Source organism: Oncorhynchus nerka, linkage group LG23, assembly GCF_034236695.1.
Source record: "Oncorhynchus nerka isolate Pitt River linkage group LG23, Oner_Uvic_2.0, whole genome shotgun sequence".
Lineage (NCBI taxonomy): Eukaryota > Metazoa > Chordata > Actinopteri > Salmoniformes > Salmonidae > Oncorhynchus > Oncorhynchus nerka.
This window is the reverse complement of record NC_088418.1, coordinates 31,071,202-31,089,960: the sequence shown is the minus strand read 5'-3', so window position 1 is coordinate 31,089,960 and position 18,759 is coordinate 31,071,202. Positions and strand designations below refer to the sequence as shown.

Below are 18,759 nucleotides of genomic sequence, written 5' to 3'. Positions count from 1 at the left end.
ATGAAAATCACTGTCAAAGTGAAACACGAACTTGAGGGCGCGTCCGTTCTGGCAACCGCCCCTTTACGTGACTTGCGGAAGTGACGAGCCCTGTGCTACAACAAAACAGTTCAGCCGTTATCCACAAATGGATACAGGTGAGACATTTTATGTTGAACTTGCATGTTGATCGCTCAGACGACGACGACAAAGAAGAAAACATCGGAGCCAAAACAGGCATTGATGTAGTCGGAAGCTAACGTTAGCATGTCAGAGCCTCTACGTGTTAATATCTGTAACCTTAGCAGCTAGTTAGCTTACAACAGCTACCATTGGACGGTCATCGATGGCTTCAAAGTAAGCCCTGCCCTGCCTTTTTACATGAAACTTGGACGTTCTCACAGTCATTCACTGCACTTTGTAGTCCTGTAACCTAATTTGTAAATCATGTCGAAAATTGAGCGTCTGAACGCCCGTGTGGCGAAGCTGCTGACGGTGGCGGTGCATGAGGTTCTGGAGGTGGTGAAAGAGACTGTGTCTGAGTACCAGGAGAAAACAGCCAGAACTCAGAGAGAGAACTTGAGTCTGAGGAGGAGACTACAGGAACTTCAGGAAAAGATGACGAGAGAGAACACAGGTGAGATTCAATGCTTGTTGTTGAAGTAATAGACCTAGTTGACTGTAAAAATGAGGAGGGCCTGACTCTGTTTCTGCTCTGAGTCTATTATGTTGGGTTGCTCAGATGAGACTATCAAGTTGTTGGGGGTAGTTTTCCTCAAAAGCACATGTAGCAGAAACTAGGTCAATTCTGATGTTTAGATAGTCCTTTAGTTATTCATCTGTGGGGACAGATGAGAAACGCTGTTGTGATATGCCTGATCAAATTAATACAATCAACAATTGTTACCCTCTATGGTGTTTGGTGTGGTTTTCTGATACCATCTTTGTCATTGGCAGCTCAACAGTCTACCCCTGCTCCCACAGCCATTTCAGGTAAAACCGAGCAGGAGGAGGGAAGCGAGGGCAGCCCCTGGCCGCAGGACCCAGAGTCTACACAGTACGAGGACAAACCATTGCTCACCCAGAAACCGTGGAGGAGACTGGAGATCGAGTACAACAACTCACTGGAGCTAGACCACTTGGAGGACTCCGAGACTGAGTGTAATGTCACACTAACGTTAGCCGAGCGTAGCGGAGCACCTCCCGAGAGGTTGTCACAGGTGACAGAGGCAGCCCTGACTGTATACATGCCTCATTCTCTGTGTGACTCCGACCTAGACTCCATGCACACTGGACATATGTCCTCCAACATGTTACCCCTAAGCCATCCCAGCTCTCCTCCTCACCCAGGTCTGTTCTCGGGTGAAATCAAAACCGAACCTGAGCACTTGGAATATTCCTCTGCTCCCCAAGAGACACCAGACCAGAACCCATTTTTTGAGTGCGAAGACTCGAATAGTAGCGCAACACATAATCACAGTGCCCCGGAACCCATGCAGAACAACCCGGAAATGCACGGTGTAGTGCACTACATCAACGCAGAAGGTCTAAACACCTTTGTGGACACGTTTCCCTTCACATGTCACCCAGAGTTGGTCCAGGACGCCAGGCGACAAAATAGGCCTCTGCTTAGGCGTGAGGAGAGCCACAGCTGCATCCTGTGCGGGAAGACGTTCAGCCGGATCGGGAATCTTCGAATCCACCAGCGCTGTCACACAGGGGAGAAACCCTACTGCTGCCTGCACTGTGGGAGACGCTTCAGTCACGCTGGGAACCTGCAGAAACACAAGAGGGTTCACACTGGGGAAAGACCGTATGGCTGCCAACAGTGCGGCAAGACTTTCAGTCAGTCCAGTCACCTTAAGAAGCATCAGAGAATTCACATTGTCAGGCATCTTAGTGTTGAATAAAGTTTCAGACTTTCAGATTTAATTGTCCTTGAATCAAAAGTGAAGTGCATTTGTTGAACATTGGCCTGTTTGTATGGATGTTGGGGTGATTTTGTGCTTGACCCCCGAAGCATAGTGTGCCACTTACTACATGGTCACAAGGTATAACGTAGACCACACTTTTTGAGAGTGAAATTGGAGCTAGTTTGTGTAACAGCGTTGTCTGTCCCTCTCCATGCTCGAACCAGGGACCCTCTGAACACAACAACTGTCTCCAAAGTATCATTAACTATTGCTCCACAAAAGCTGCAGACCTTGCAAAGCATGGGAAACAACTACTTCAAGGTCTCAGCAGGTGATCTCACCGATTTGAACGCTACTGGTGCACGCCGCTAACTAGCTAGCCAAATTTTTACATTGGCTGCACTCAACCTACTTTGACCTCTGGACAAAGCCCAACTGAATGATCCCGGTCAAAAGCATTCATGTAACAGTGTTGCTTCCGTCCCTCTCCTTACTTGAACCAGGGACCCTATGAACACACCAACAAACTGTCACCCACAAAGCATTGTTACCGGTCACTCCATAAAAGCTCCGGTTTTTGCAGAGCAAGGGAAACCTCTACTTTAAAGTCTCAGAGCGGGTGACGTCTACTAGCGCGCACCGCTAACTAGCTAGCCATTTCACATCGGTTACACTGGGATCAAACCAGCAACTGGCCTGTAGAGCCAACAACGTGACTGTGACTGCACTAACTGCATTCCCTATAGTCAACTCATGGAAGTGTTTGTAAGATCATTACAATTTGAGTTATCTTAATTGACATAATCAAGCATGGATCAATACACACTATATGGACTGACAGTGTGTATGCAGCATGTGTTTCATAGATAAGCTGTTCAAATAAATGTATAATTGGTTGATGTGTGACAGCATTTGATACTTACAGGCTCATTGGATAATTCACCCAAATGACAAAATCACATTGGTTTCCTTACCCTGTAAGCATAATGTCCTGTGGTTTGTTTCATTGATTCTCCCCTTAAAATGACCCTAATTCATCGGAGTGGATCAGCTTGAGCAAAGTGAGGTGTAGAATCACTGATCTACATAGTAGATAATAGTATTCCCTGCCAAATAATAGGCTTTGTACAATTAAGTTTTGTAGAGCTTTGCCTCCACTGGCTTAGGCGATCCCACAGCCAAACACTCTCACACAACCAGACATTGATTGATTGGACACAGCGTATGTCAACTAGAAAAGGACGTTTTAGTAGAAACTTTGTGCACTTGCTCAGCTGGCTCAAATTATTATTATTAATAGTGGAAAAAGTTCACATATTGAGATATCTTCCAAGAAAAGATGGGGGTGGCAGGTAGCCTAGTGGTTAGAGTGTTGGACTAGTAACCAAACGGTTGCAAGATCGAATCCCCGAGCTGACAAGGTAAAAACCTGTTGTTCTGCCTCTGATCAAGGCAGTTAACCCACTCGGCTGTCATTGAAAATAAGAATTTGTTCTTAACTTACTTGCCTAGTTAAATAAAGGTAAATAATCATTTTAAAAAACAATACCTTCAAATGCTAAGTTTAAAAATAGTTATCATTGAAGCAGCTGAAGTAGGAATGCATTGAAACCCATCTTAATTCATGCAAACCCTTCACATGTGGGAAATGGTCTACATGGATAGGGCTAAATGCACATGTTTTTGTTACAGAATAAATACGAAAAGCAGATGCATAACCATGATTTTGGAGTTCATGGGGATATTATTAGACCAAAGGTGAGTACACAACAGTTCACCAGGCACAAGTCTTAATACAAACATTACATTGATTTTAAATGTGTATTTTATATTTACTGTACTTTTGCCGCATTTGTTGATAATGAAATCAGAAACTACTCTGGATACATTCAGTAACAAGACTATTGCTGGAAAATTGTGGAAGACAAAAATGACAAGGGTGAAAGGACAAACTGGTCTCCAAGTGACCACACGCCTCTCAAGTGTCTACAGTTCCTAATCCATTTCAATGCACTTTTATGACTCAAAGAAGTCTTCAACTAGGTACATTTCTTTTACCTATATGATCTGACAGTGTTAGGCTTTCACAAGGCAATTCAGAGAAACAGATTGTAATTTTGGTTCACAATAGAAAGGAGACACGAGTACATTCAGGTGCGTGTGCCACAGCAAATTTTCTTCCCCATAAACGAACAGGTTCATTGTGTTCAGAACAACCCAGTGTATGATGACATAACAGACAACAACAAAATTGCAGAAGTTGCCCAATTATCGGGAGGGATGGGGGCAACTTCTTGTTGCGTGCGGTGCTCAAATTCAGAATGTCTTGTCAGTCAAAATACACAATGCTGTGAATTGCCATGTATAGCATGTTGCTGTACACTACGTTCCAATTTAGGTGCTTATTAGTGTCCAAATATGCCATTTTCAACCCATATATACGGGTATGAGTGTGAAGGGCTTACATGCTCACGGATTAGAAGGTATCAAAAAGCTGAATGTAAATATTGTTAGCATAGCTTTCACCTGGTTAGTCTGTCATGGAAAGAGCAGGTGTTCTTAATGTTTTGTGTGCTCAGTGTATGAACGCTCTCTGCCTAAATTGAAATGTTTATTTATACAATGACAAAAATAGTACAATAAATGTAAGTACCTGACGATAGACACAAGGAAGCACAATAGATGTACAGGACAACAGTATGTTGATGGCTGTAGGTTCGTGATTTGTCTGTTTTAACATGGGAATAACTGTGACCATTACAATTAGAGCATGCTAGCTAACTCGCTCTTACAGCAATAACATACAAAACACATCCCAGGATGCATCAAATATCTAACAGGTACTGTTCAAAAGTTTGTGGTCACTTAGAAATGTCCTTGTTTTTGAAGGAAAAGCACATTATTTGTCCATTTAAAATGACATCAAATTGATCAGAAATGCAGTGTAGACATTGTTAATGTTGTAAATGACTATTGTGCTGGAACCTGCAGATACATTATTTTTAATTAAAAAATTTTTTTTTAATGGAATTTCTACATAGGCGTACAGAGGCCCATTATCAGCAACCATCACTCCTGTGTTCCAATGGCACGTTGTGTTAGCGAATCCAAGTTTGTCATTTTAAAAGGCTAATTGATCATTAGAAAACCCTTTTGCGATTATGTTAGCACAGCTGAAAACTGTTGTGTTGATTAAAGAAGCAATAAAACTGTCCTTCTTTAGACTAGTTGAGTATCTGGAGCATCAGCATTTGTGGGTTCAATTACAGGCTTAAAATGGCCAGAAACAAAGAACTTTCTTCTGAAACTCGTCAGTCTATTCTTGTTCTGAGAAATGAAGGCTATTCCATGTGAGAAATTGCCAAGAAACGGAAGATCTCTTACAGCACTGTGTACTACTCCCTTCACAGAACAGCGCAAACTGTCTCAAACCAGAATAGAAGAGGGGTGGAAAGGCCCATTGTACAACTGAGCAAGAGGACAAGTACATTAGTGTCTAGTTTGAGAAACAGGCGCCTCACAAGTCCTCAACTGGCAGCTTTATTAAACAGTAGCTGCAAAATACCAGTCTCAACGTCAATAGTGGAGGCGACTCCGGGATGCTGGCATTCTAGGAAGAGTTGCAAAGAAAAAGCCATGTCTCAGATTGGCCAATAAAAGGAAAAGATTAAGATGGGCAAAAGAACACAGACACTGGACAGAGGAAGATTGGAAAAAAGTGTTATGGACAGACAAATATAAGTTTGAGGTGTTCGGATCATAAAGAACATTTGTGAGACGCAGAAAAAAATTAAAGATGCTGGAGGAATGCTTGATACCATCTGTCAAGCATGGTGGAGGCAATGTGATGGTCTGCTGGTGCTTTGGTGGTGGTAAAGTGGTAGATTTGTACAGGGTAAGAGGGATCTTGAGGAAGGAAGGCTATCACTCCATTTTGCAACATCATGCCATACTCTGTGGACAGCGCTTAATTGGAGCCAATTTCCTCCTATAACAGGACAATGTCCCAAAGCACAGCTCCAAACTGTGCAAGAATTATTTAGGGAAGAAGCAGTCAGCTGGTATTCTGTCTAATGGAGTGGCCAGCACAGTCACCGGATCTCAACCCTATTGAGTTGTTGTGGGAGCAGCTTGACCGTATAGTTCGTAAGTGCCCATCAAGCCAATTCAATTTGTGGGAGGTGCTTCAGGAAGCATGGGGTGAAATCTCTTCAGATTACCTTAACAAATTGACAACTAGAATGCCAAAGGTCTGCAAGGCTGTAATTGCTGCAAATGGAGGATACTTTGACAAAAGCAAAGTTTGAAGGACACAATTATTATTTCAATTCAAAATCATTATTGATAACCTTGTCAACATCTTGACTATATTTCCTATTCATTTTGCAACTCATTTCATCTATGTTTTCATGGAAAGAGAAGGACATTTCTAAGTGACCCCAAACTTTTCAACAGTAGTGTATATCAGGACATGTACATAGTGAACTCGCACACATTGTAAATATGAAAAATAGAATACAGTATTTCAGAACATGACCTACCGCTTGAACGTCAATATCAGACTGGGAAGAATTTAAGTTTGCGATCTCCCCCCTATCTGCAAGCATGACCAATGTCATAATATCAATATGTAAATTCAACCAACCAATGGGAATACATAAACATCTAATACATATTTCTGCAGTGTCAAGTGGAAACATAACCAACCCTGTTACTCTAATTTCCTGTACTTGGACAGAATGTTTTACTACATTACACAACCTCACGTTTTGACCACATTGAATGAGGGTATTTGCACATCCTTTTTACCTCATTAGTGATACACATTCATAGTCAACACAATGACACAAAATCGATTGCTCAAAACAGAGCAATATCATTGGTTTTGCACTGTTGATTTTATGGTATGGACTGGTGGTCTTCTACTTTAAATTTTCTAACTCAAATGGCGTGGAAAATTTGAAAGCTCCCGGTATAAAAGACGCTGGCCTCGTACCAATTCATGGATTTGAGAGTTAAACTATCACTCAAATAACAACCAATCCTTGTCACTGTTGATATCCTATGGCGGGTCGTGATTTGTTGAAATTAAATAACAAAGCAATTGATTTGTTTCCTTCACTGTTTTGGCAGCCTTCCAAAACTTCCATCCGACATTCTAGAACACGTGTCAAGCTCATTCCACCTAAGCCCGAGAGTCTGTGGGTTAGTAAAGAATTAATTAGTAAGGAACTCCTCTCACCTGGTTGTCTTGGTCTTAATTGAAAGGAAAAAACAAAAACCACAGACACTCGGCCCTCCTTGGAATTAGTTTAAAACCCCTGTTCTAGAATTTAGATTACTGTCTTTTAGCAAATTCTCTTCTAACCATGTAAATTATTCTCAGATTCATTGTGGCCTTTGAATAGTGTTTGTTTAAACATTGCATACACCTCAAACGTTTGCCCCCGCTCTACTGATTTCAAATTGATATCGATATGAGTGATTAACAAAATAGTGTTTGTTGCGTTTACCTTTCCACGTTGGCGACCCACTTGAAACAAAATGCAACAATCCAAACTGTAGCTGGCTGTCTTCTACAAGTCATCCTCTAACCAGTGATATACAAATTATTCCCAGATTTTGTGTTTTTATTTTAGTAAGGTTAATTTTAACCGGATGTAAGGTGGTGGCAGCATCATGTTGTGGGGGTGCTTTGCTGCAGGAGGGACTGGTGCACTTCACAAAATAGATGGCATCATGAGGGCGGAAAATTACGTGGATATATTGAAGCAACATCTCAAGACATTAGTCAGGAAGTTAAAGCTTGGTCGCAAATGAGTCTTCCAAATGGACAATGACCCCAGGCATACTTCCAAAGTTGTGGCAAAATGGCTTAAGGACAACCAAGTCAAGGTGTTGGAGTGGCCATCACAAAGCCCTGACTTCAATCCTATAGGAAATTTGTGGGCAGAACTGAAAAAGTGTGTGCGAGCAAGGAGGCCTACAAACCTGACTCCATTACACCAGCTCTGTCAGGAAGAATGGGACAAAATTCACCCAACTTATTGTGGGAAGCTTTTGGAAGGCTACCTGAAATGTTTGACCCAAATTAAACTATTTAAAGGCAATGCTACCAAATACTAATTGAGTGTATGTAAACTTCTGATCCACTAGGAAAGTGATTAAATAAATAAAAGCTGAAATAAATCATTCTCTCTACTATTAATCTTACATTTCACATTCTTAAAATAAAGTGGTGATCCTAACTGACCTAAACAGAGAATTTTTACTAGGATTAAATGTCAGGAATTGTGAAAAACTGAGTTTAAATGTATTTGGCTAAGGTGTATATAAACGTCTGACTTCAACGGTATGTACAGTTTATCCACAACCATTGCAACTCTGTCACTCCGGCCCCCTGTGTTCTCGCATGACAGGATAGAGTACATTGCGTCTCTGGTTTATGTCATGGGGAAAGTGGTCATTTATCCCATAGTTGGTTCCTTTTAATTCTCTGCCCCTGATTTTGACCATTCCCTTCTGTTGGAAATGTTTAAAGAGTGCAATAATTGCATGAGGTATGGCTCTGAAGGGTTTCCCCATTCTATGCACCCTGGAGAATGTGATTTTCTCCACGACATTGGAGGGCAGTTTCAGCTTTTCAGTCATAAATTCCTTCACATTATCATCTGGTTAGATTTAGTCTATCTCAGGAATCCATGAAACATTCCTTGAGATTGTACATCAAGCAGTGACTCCTTCAGTGTTCTATTCTCCCGATGAATTGTCTCAACTGCATTCTAAATGTTTTGTACAGCACCTTTCAAAGATTTGTTCACCTTCTTCAGTTTGTCTTTTTTCCTTTTGGCTGAACTCCAAACTAGGTGTCAGTTCTGAGATGCTCTGTTGGATTGTCTCTAGCATCTCCAGTTTCGTCAGCTTTTTGTCGATAGACTCCAGCAGTCCCTGACATGTCCATAGCCTCCGTGCTGAAAGACTCCTTCGCCAGTGGTTTTGGATGAAGAAGGCCTCGGTTGTTACTTTTTGCGCGGTGGGCATATGACGGAGCAAGCGCAGTTGCTGCCTTTGACATGTTTCATGTCCAACGGTGCATGGTAGTGGTGGTCTAAAAAGCATTCTAGCTCCTGCATTAACTCTGGCACATTGTTTTTGCTTAAAATGTTCATTACTAAACAGTGTATCCTTGTGAATGGAAATATACTGTATGCTCATACATACATCTATATTACTTAGATTGAGAAAACAAGTGTGTTCCAGGATTCATCCAATGGCATTGTGGAGTATACCACCTCAGTCACCAGCTTCCTCAAGTCCCCAAAGTGACCGTACGTATAGATCCAAACCAGAAGTCATGGATTACAGGCAACATCCACACCGAGCTAAAGGCTAGAGCCGTCGCTTTCAAGGAGTGGGACACTAACCCGGACACTTATAATAAATTCTGCTATGCCCTCAGAAGAATCATCAAACAGGCAAGCGTGAATACAGGACTAAGGTTGAATCCTACTACACCGGCTCTGACGCTCGTCGGATGTGGCAGGGCTTGCAAACTATTACGGACTACAAAGGGAAACCCAGCCGTGAGCTGCCCAGTGACGCAAGCCTACCAGATGGGCTAAATGCCTTTTAATGCTCGCTTCGAGGCAAGCAACCCTGAAGCATACATGAGAGCACCAGCGGTTCCAGATTACTGTGTGATCACGTTCTCCGTAGCCGATGTGAGCAAGACCTTTAAACAGGTCAAAATTCACAAGGCCGCTGGGCCAGGCGGATTACCATGTACTCGAAGCATGCGCGGACCAACTGGCAAGTGTCTTCACTGACATTTTCAACCTTTATCTGACCGAGTCTGTAATTCCTACATGTTTCAAGCAGACCACCATAGTCCTTGTGCTCAAGAATGTGAAGGTAACATGCCTAAATGACTACCGCCCCGTAGCACTCACGTCAGTAGCCATGAAGTGCTTTGAAAGGCTGGTCATGGCTCACATCAACAACATCCCGGAAACCCTAGACAAGGTTTACTTCCGGCGCCGACAGAGATGGCCGCCTCGCTTCGCGTTCCTAGGAAACTATGCAGTTTTTAGTTTTTCTACGTGTTATTTCTTACATTAGTACCCCAGGTCATCTTAGGTTTCATTACATACAGTCAAGAAGAACTACTGAATATAAGATCAGCGTCAACTCACCATCAGTACGACCAAGAATATGTTTTCCGCGACGCGGATCCTGTGTTCTGCCTTACAAACAGGACAACGGAATGGATCGCATGCAGCGACCCAAGAAAACGACTCCGAAAAAGAGGGAAACGTAGCGGTCTTCTGGTCAGACTCCGGACAAGGGCACATCGCGCACCACTCCCCAGCATTCTTCTTGCCAATGTCCAGTCTCTTGACAACAAGGTTGATGAAATCCGAGCAAGGGTAGCATTCCAGAGGGACATCAGAGACTGCAACGTTCTCTGCTTCACGGAAACATGGCTTACTGGGAAGACGCTATCCGATGCGGTGCAGCCAACGGGTTTCTCCACGCATCGCGCCGACAGAAACAAACATCTTTCTGGTAAGAAGAGTGGCGGGGGCGTATGCCTCATGACTAACGAGACATGGTGTGATGAAGGAAACATACAGGAACTCAAATCCTTCTGTTCACCTGATTTAGAATTCCTCACAATCAAATGTAGACCGCATTATCTTCCAAGAGAATTCTCTTCGATTATAATCACAGCCGTATATACCCCCCCCAAGCAGACACATCGATGGCTCTGAACGAACTTTATTTAACTCTTTGCAAACTGGAAACCATTTATCCGGAGGCTGCATTCATTGTAGCTGGGGATTTTAACAAAGCTAATCTGAAAACAAGACTCCCTAAATTTTATCAGCATATCGATTGCGCAACCAGGGGTGGAAAAACATTGGATCATTGTTACTCTAACTTCCGCGACTACAGCTCGGCATTCAACACCATAGTACCCTCCAAGCTCGTCATCAAGCTCGAGACCATGGGTCTCGACCCCGCCCTGTGCAACTGGGTACTGGACTTCCTGACGGGTCGCCCCCAGGTGGTGAGGGTAGGCAACAACATCTCCTCCCCGCTGATCCTCAACACGGGGGCCCCACAAGGGTGCGTTCTGAGCCCTCTCCTGTACTCCCTGTTCACCCACGCACGCCTCCAACTCAATCATCAAGTTTGCGGACGACACAACAGTGGTAGGCTTGATTACCAACAACGACGAGACGGCCTATAGGGAGGAGGTGAGGGCCCTCGGAGTGTGGTGTCAGGAAAATAACCTCACACTCAACGTCAACAAAACTAAGGAGATGATTGTGGACTTCAGGAAACAGCAGAGGGAACACCCCCTATCCACATCGATGGAACAGTAGTGGAGAGGGTAGCAAGTTTTAAGTTCCTCGGCATACACATCACAGACAAACTGAATTGGTCCACTCACACTGACAGCGTCGTGAAGAAGGCGCAGCAGCGCCTCTTCAACCTCAGGAGGCTGAAGAAATTTGGCTTGTCACCAAAAGCACTCACAAACTTCTACAGATGCACAATCGAGATCATCCTGGCGGGCTGTATCACCGCCTGGTACGGCAACTGCTCCGCCCTCAACCGTAAGGCTCTCCAGAGGGTAGTGAGGTCTGCACAACGCATCACCGGGGGCAAACTACCTGCCCTCCAGGACACCTACACCACCCGATGTTACAGGAAGGCCATAAAGATCATCAAGGACATCAACCACCCGAACCACTGCCTGTTCACCCCGCTATCATCCAGAAGGCGAGGTCAATACAGGTGCATCAAAGCTGGGACCGAGAGAATGAAAAACAGCTTCTATCTCAAGGCCATCAGACTGTTAAACAGCCACTACTAACATTGAGTGGCTGCTGCCAACACACTGTCATTGACACTGACCCAACTCCAGCCACTTTAATAATGGGAATTGATGGGAAATGATGTAAATATATCACTAGCCACTTTAAACAATGCTACCTTATATAATGTTACTTACCCTACATTATTCATCTCATATGCATACGTATATACTGTACTCTACATCATCGACTGCATCCTTATGTAATACATGTATCACTAGCCACTTTAACTATGCCACTTTGTTTACTTTGTCTACATACTCATCTCATATGTATATACTGTACTCGATACCATCTACTGTATGCTGCTCTGTACCATCACTCATTCATATATCCTTATGTACATATTCTTTATCCCCTTACACTGTGTATAAGACAGTAGTTTTGGAATTGTTAGTTAGATTACTTGTTGGTTATCACTGCATTGTCGGAACTAGAAGCACAAGCATTTCGCTACACTCGCATTAACATCTGCTAACCATGTGTATGTGACAAATACAATTTGATTTGATTTGATTTGGTAGCCCCTGTATATAGCCTCGTTATTGTTATTTTATTGTGTTACTTTATTTACTTTAGTTTATTTAGTAATGCTGTCGTTTGTACGTGTATGTTTTGAAAAACATTTTTTAATGTTAAACCCTTCTGGAAACAGTGAAGAAGTAGAGGAATATGGGTCCAGGGCTAGGGATCCTAACATGCTGACCGCACACTCCATCGCATGCATGTTGATTTTGTCCCCACACCAAAACTGATCAGGACACACAGGTTGAAACATCTAAAGAAACTCTGAATCAATTATATTAATTTGGGGACAGGTTGAAAAGCATTAAACATTTATGGGCATTTAGCTAGCTAGCTGTTGCTAGCTAATTTATCCTGGGATATAAACATTGGGTTGTTATTTTACCTGAAATGCTCAAAGTCCTCTACTCTGACAATTAATCCACAGATAAAAGGGTAAACGTTTGTTTCTAGTAATCTTTCCTCCTTCAGGCTTCTTCTTTGGAATTTATGTGGCGGTTGGCAACCAACTTTAAAAGGTGCATTACCACAACCGACTGGAGTGTGGACCTCAGTTCATCTTTCAATCACCCATGTGGGTATATGCTCCTAAAAACCAATGAGGAGATGGCACATGGGTATTTGCTCCTAAAAACCAATGAGGAGATGGGAGAGGCAGGACTTGCAGCGTGCTGAGCGTCACAAATAGAACCAAGTTCTATTTTAGTGCCTGACCACGCTGATGCTTGCTAATACGTGCGAGCAGCGTGGGTGCAATGATTGAATAACATGTATGTGTACACTTATTTTGCTATGCTCGCGCACGTGACATTTCCGGTCTGGTCGGCATGTAAGAGGTTCTAAGTTCTCTGCTGAGGCCAATAGGGAATGATCGGAATAACATGTGCTTCAGTATGGTTGGCTTCTTATCGTTCATAGCCATGGTTATCAACTGTAACACAGAAATGGAATGTAAATAACAGAAAATAGATGTTGTTGTGGCAGCAGCAGAGAAGTACTTGGGTTATTGATATTTTACTGCAGAGGAGTTACAAAGTGTGTTGAACGATAATGTCTCGTCCTCCCAGAATGCCAGCCTGGTGTAGGATCAGATAGGGTCAGGTAGTGGAATAGTGGTGAGGTTTTATTGGTTGTAAGGTTAGATGGTAGGGGAATTTTTCTTCCCTTCCTTTTTTGTGTCACAAAGTGTAATGAATTCATTTTCCAGAACAATAGACGAAACAGATGAATTGGGAGTCTGTGATCATCCCCACACTCCCGTACAGTAGGTGGTGGTGTATGCACCTTTCAGTTAGTTGCGATCCACCAATACAAATTTAAAGAAGAAGAAAATCTGTGGCCTGGTTTTGTGACGCTCGTTATTTGGTGCGACGCAGACAGGGTGGTGTGAGTGGTGAAACAGAAGAGTCATTGTCTGTCCTTTTGAGTTTTGATGTTGAGTCTTTGCCCGACAAAGTGATGTTAGGATATATATATCCCGTACAAGCTTTTGTGCCGAATACATTATGTTGTTACATGTGTTAAGCTCATGGGCATTGTGACAGCAGTCTGTAGGAGGGAGTGTCCTAGGTGTGAGAAGTGTGCAGAAGGGCATGAGACAAAAGAATGTGTAGCATTGGGGAAAGTAATGGTATATGTTAATTGTAGGGGTGCTCATGTGGCTGTGGATCAGAAACGTCCGGTGCGAGAGAGGCAGGTTGAGGTTTCCAGGGTTAGAGTAGTGCAGAAGTTGTCATATGCTGAGCCAGTGAAGAAAGAAGAGGAAGATGGGTCAAGGGGAGGGATCCTGAGAGGAGTGGTGTGAGTAGTAGAGCTGAACCAGTACAGAGGGATAGGCCCAAAAAAGTTATGTTTCAGTAAGATTGGATTTTTTTTCATTTATAGCAATGGTTATCAACTGTACTGCAGGGATGGAACGTCAGTTACAGAAAAATGGTGGTGACAGCTGCAGAGAGGTATTTGGGTGTGCGAAACGTGATGTCAGAAGAGTTACAGGGTGTATTGAGTGGTAGTTTCCCATCCTTTCAGGCTGTTGGCCTGGGGTAGGACTAAATATATTTAAATAGCGGAGTGGGTTTTTAGTAAGTGTAGAGAATTTGTTTATTTTATTATTTAAAAAAAAATTAAAAATAAACAAAGTTTAATAAGGGAGTTGTACTCCAGTCTAGTAGGTGGTGGTAATGCAACCTTTTTGGATGACAATCGCTTTTCAACCTCATCGAAGAATATCCGTGACCTGGAAGTACTTCTTTATTCCTGCCTGCTTCACAGCGGGCGTCACACTTAGAGGCTGCTGCGTGTTTTTTTTCTAACAAAACATGAACCTTAGTTCAATTAGTTAACCTGTATTCATACGAGGATTATTTCGTTTACAATGTAAATTTTATCAACATTACTTTAAAAAGTTGTAAGCCAAAGGTTGGACACGTTTTTTTTCTGGCGACTGTGGTGTACTGTGCTAACTAACGCGTTAGCTGGCTAGCCCATTCCCCATACAAACTTGTCTGTTGTTTTGGACATCTAGTCGGCGGATAAGGGTCAACAAAGAGAGGTATCTATTGTTTGACTTTTTTGTGTAAACTTGAGTGTCATACACAAAGTGTATCCCACTCACTGCCTGGGTTTTCAACACTAGAGTGTGTTGTCACGATACCAGAATTTCTTTCGATACCAGGTTTAGTAACTCGATACCAGACGTATAACTCAGCTAACGTTACTGCTGTTTTATCGTTGGATATCTTTTGAGTTCAATATCATTACATTTGAAATTTGATGTCAAAATTTTTCAGAGACAGCCATGTATGCATCAATTAATAAATTGTACAATCATGATTAATTTGACTGTTTTTACCAATGTAACTACATAACGGTAATCATTTATTTGAATGGTAAACCTCTATTGGTAAACATGGTAAATCAATATGGCCTAGGCGGCCTATTCACAATACAGGTGTAAGCATATTCAATGAGTAAATGTATACATTGAGTTATTGTGCTTGTTTTCACTATTCAAATCCAATTGTATTTGTCACATGTGCCGAATACAAGTGTAGACCTTACAGTGAAATGCTTACTTACAAGCCCATAACCAACAATGCAGTTTTAAGAAAATACTTAAAAAAATATTTAATGTGGCTACAGATGACAATCTGTTTCCCTCCCAATTGGGACTTATTTTATTGTACTGATCAACATTTACAATCTCTTCTTTTATAAAATCCATTAATTAAGTCATTCATGACGAGGCATATAGGCCATCTGTAAGTAGCCCATCCATCTACCTCATCCCCATATTGCTATTTATTAATATTTTTGCTCCTTTGCACCCCAGTATCTCTACTTGCACATTCATCTACTGCACATCTATCACTCCAGTGTTTAATTACTAAATTGTTATTACTTTGCCACTATGGCCTATTTATTGCTTACCTCCCATATCTTACCTAATTTGCACACACTGTACATAGATTTTTTTTTCTATTGTGTTATTGACTGTACGTTTGTTTATTCCATGTGCAACTCTGTTGTTTGTGTCGCACTGCTTTGCTTTATCTTGGCCAGGTCGCAGTTGTAAATGAGAACTTGTTCTCACCTGGCCTACCTGGTTGAATAAAGGTGGAGAAAGCTGAAAGCTGACACAGCTTTGAAATCAGCATATTTTGCATAATGATTTGCATTATATCACAAACAAAGTGCTAGGGTTGTGAATTGTTTGATGTTAGCTTCAGCTGTAAGCTAGCAACGAAAGTTAACCTACAATTACAACTGGAAGCTACCGGTATCATCTTGCATTATTAGGATTCTAGCCTTTATGGACATTGTTTTGTGAACAGTTTCAACATTTCTACATGCCGTGTTGCATTATTCAAGTGTGGTAACTTCTGTGCAGCATGAGTGAGGAGCTAGCAATGAGTAAATGGAGCAGGTAAGAGGCATGAACGGTGCGCTCACTGCAGAAGGGGACATCGGCTGCGCTGATAGACTTCATCCTCTCAATCATTATACGACTTGAGACACATTTGACAGAAGTACAGAAAGTAACCAATTCTAGTACCGAACCGTTTTTCCATGTTCTAGTATCGAAGTTTCAGTATACTGTGCAACACTACACTACAGAGGTACAACCAAAGAGGGTGACCAACCAATGAGCATTCTCATTGGTTGAGCATTCTGTTCGAATTGGGTAAGCTGCTCAATATTTCATTCAATAACAGTCAATCCCTCCTATCAATATCTAGTGGCAGGTGAATTGACACTGCACTGTTTGCTTATCGTGAAAGTAATGCAATAGTTTTTGGTCCAGACCAGCAGACTCCTCTGTTTATGTTCCTTTCAGGATGTCTAAAATTGAGCGTCTGAATGCCCGTGTGGCGAAGCTGCTGACGGTGGCAGTGCATGAGGTTCTGGAGGTGGTGAAAGAGACTGTGTCAGAGTACCAGGAGAAAACAGCTAGAACTCAGAGAGAGAATGAGAGTCTGAGGAGAAGACTGCAGGAAATGCAGGACAAGATGAAGAGAGAGAACACAGGTGAGTCAGGATAGTGTCTCAGTGGTGGTGGTGGGTCGCTGTCCAACATAATCAAATCAATAAGATGGCATTTTCTGCCGCTTGCTCAAGTTCACCCTTTCACTGTTTTGTTTTGCAGCTGCTCAACTTGCAACATTTCCTGCGACTGGTGGCCGTGGAAGAGTGGCCATCGAGAAACCGTCAGAGCAGGGTTGGAGCCCTAGTCTGAGGCAGGACAGCCCAGAGCCCACACAGATAGATGAGAAACCAGCGCTCACTTTTGAACAGACTGTGATACTAAGGCAGGAGGAGGAGGAGTACAATGCACTGGAGCTGGATCAAACAGCACACTATGAGACAGAGTGTAACTTTACCTTAACCTTACCCGGGCATCACGAGGAGGTGGCACGGCAATCAGATGAAGCCGTTTCGGTCCACATGCCTCAGGGTGTGAAAAATGACTCGCATTCAGACTTGAATAGCACTTCACAGGGAAACACCCAGCTTGGCATCAATCTGACTGTTATCAAGACAGAACCCGAGCCCACCGAGTGCTCAGCACCCGAACCGTTGACTATCCCGGAGACCTTTGATTGTGTCGATTTAAGCTGCAATTCCACACGCTACGACCCAACAACGAATGCTCACAAGTCTCATGTGAGCACTGGACCATATAACGAACTTGTATTCGTCCACTCGAGTCACAACAGCGCCGGGAGGAGGTTTGGGTTTGGGAAAAACAGTAGGGACGGGAGGAAACACCATAGGCAACACTTCAGGAGGGATGAGCCGCACAGCTGCTTTGTGTGCGGCAAGACGTTCAGCCGGGTGGGGAACCTGCGTATCCACCAGCGCTGTCACACGGGCGAGAAACCCTACTGCTGCCTTCAGTGCGGCCGGTGTTTCAGTCAGGCCGGGGACCTCAAAAAGCACAAAAGGGTCCACACAGGGGAGAAGCCATACTATTGCGGCCAGTGCGGCAAGAGCTTCAGCCGTGGGGAGAACCTAAAGAGGCATCAGAAGATCCACATCGGAGAGACCTTACACCTGCAGCAGGCATGGAGAGATCAACAGTCAAACTAGGCGTTCAAAGCAATCTTTTGAGAAAAAACTATAAATGCACATACAGTGCATATGAATGAATGCACATGCAGTGCGTGGTACTGAAATTAACATGAGATCTGCAGTGCTGAAAAAGTAAAGTGACTGGGTCATACTCATGGGTGGATTGGCTGTATTATTCAGGTTATCGATTTAGTCAATGGGTAACATGTATTTTGACCATTAGTGGATGGCATACCTTTGATCCACTGGAGTGTTCATTATTCAATAGGCAAACCTCTTATCACTGGCTTTTGAATAAGAGAGTGCGGTGTAAGCAACAAAATGTTTTGTACACTGAAACATTTATCTCCTCTGTACACATACAGGAAAGACTTGGATGTTGTGTGACAAATCGAGCATTACAACATTGTGTTCATGATGATTAAAGAGAGAAGTGAGCAAACTGAGGACTTGGGTCAGGACTCTCTTTCTACCTGTCAGAACAAATAAATATAATTAATTGAACAGGCTTGCAACCTCTAATGCAGAGGAGTAGGCAACCCTGGTCCTGTAGTGCCTAAGGCATGTAATATTTTTGTTTTAACCTACATGGAAGCCCGGAGTGATATACCAAAATGTATGGATATACTGACATGTCTTTCCACCCTAACAATGGAAGTCGTTCACAAAGCAGCACGGTGGGCTGTCTAGCTCCTGCCTATCCTTTTGAATTGGTGGATACAGCTCATTATTGTAATCTATTTTTTAATATTTGGTTTGGTTTGTTGACATCAACGGCCAGTATTCAATGGAGAGAGATGCTATGCTACTAGCCTCATGACATGAATATGCTTGATTAAAAACATGTCAGTATTATGAAACTTCTTGCTTGGTGGGCGAAAAAACAA

At 42.8% G+C, this 18,759-nt stretch overlaps 2 protein-coding genes across 4 annotated transcripts; both read left to right on the top strand.

Moving 5' to 3' along the window:
* Positions 1-33: 33 nt before the first annotated feature.
* Positions 34-2,789, top strand: LOC115106709 (zinc finger protein 135-like). 2 transcript variants are annotated; one of them, XM_029629700.2, is made up of 2 exons: positions 34-616; positions 937-2,789. In XM_029629700.2, exons 1-2 carry the CDS (start codon positions 427-429, stop codon positions 1,887-1,889), a joined length of 1,143 nt encoding a protein of 380 aa, XP_029485560.1. In that variant the 5' UTR covers positions 34-426; the 3' UTR covers positions 1,890-2,789. The 2 variants fall into 2 exon arrangements, with proteins under 2 accessions (XP_029485560.1, XP_029485561.1); XM_029629701.2 differs by having other exon boundaries at positions 38-616; positions 964-2,789.
* An 11,729-nt stretch (positions 2,790-14,518) lies between these two features.
* Positions 14,519-18,318, top strand: LOC115106710 (zinc finger protein with KRAB and SCAN domains 1-like). Of its 2 annotated transcripts, XM_029629702.2 has the most exons (3): positions 14,519-14,852; positions 16,638-16,828; positions 16,947-18,318. In XM_029629702.2, exons 2-3 carry the CDS (start codon positions 16,639-16,641, stop codon positions 17,888-17,890), a joined length of 1,134 nt encoding a protein of 377 aa, XP_029485562.1. In that variant the 5' UTR covers positions 14,519-14,852; position 16,638; the 3' UTR covers positions 17,891-18,318. The 2 variants fall into 2 exon arrangements, with proteins under 2 accessions (XP_029485562.1, XP_029485563.1); XM_029629703.2 differs by lacking the exon at positions 14,519-14,852 and having other exon boundaries at positions 14,860-16,828.
* Positions 18,319-18,759: the final 441 nt, after the last annotated feature.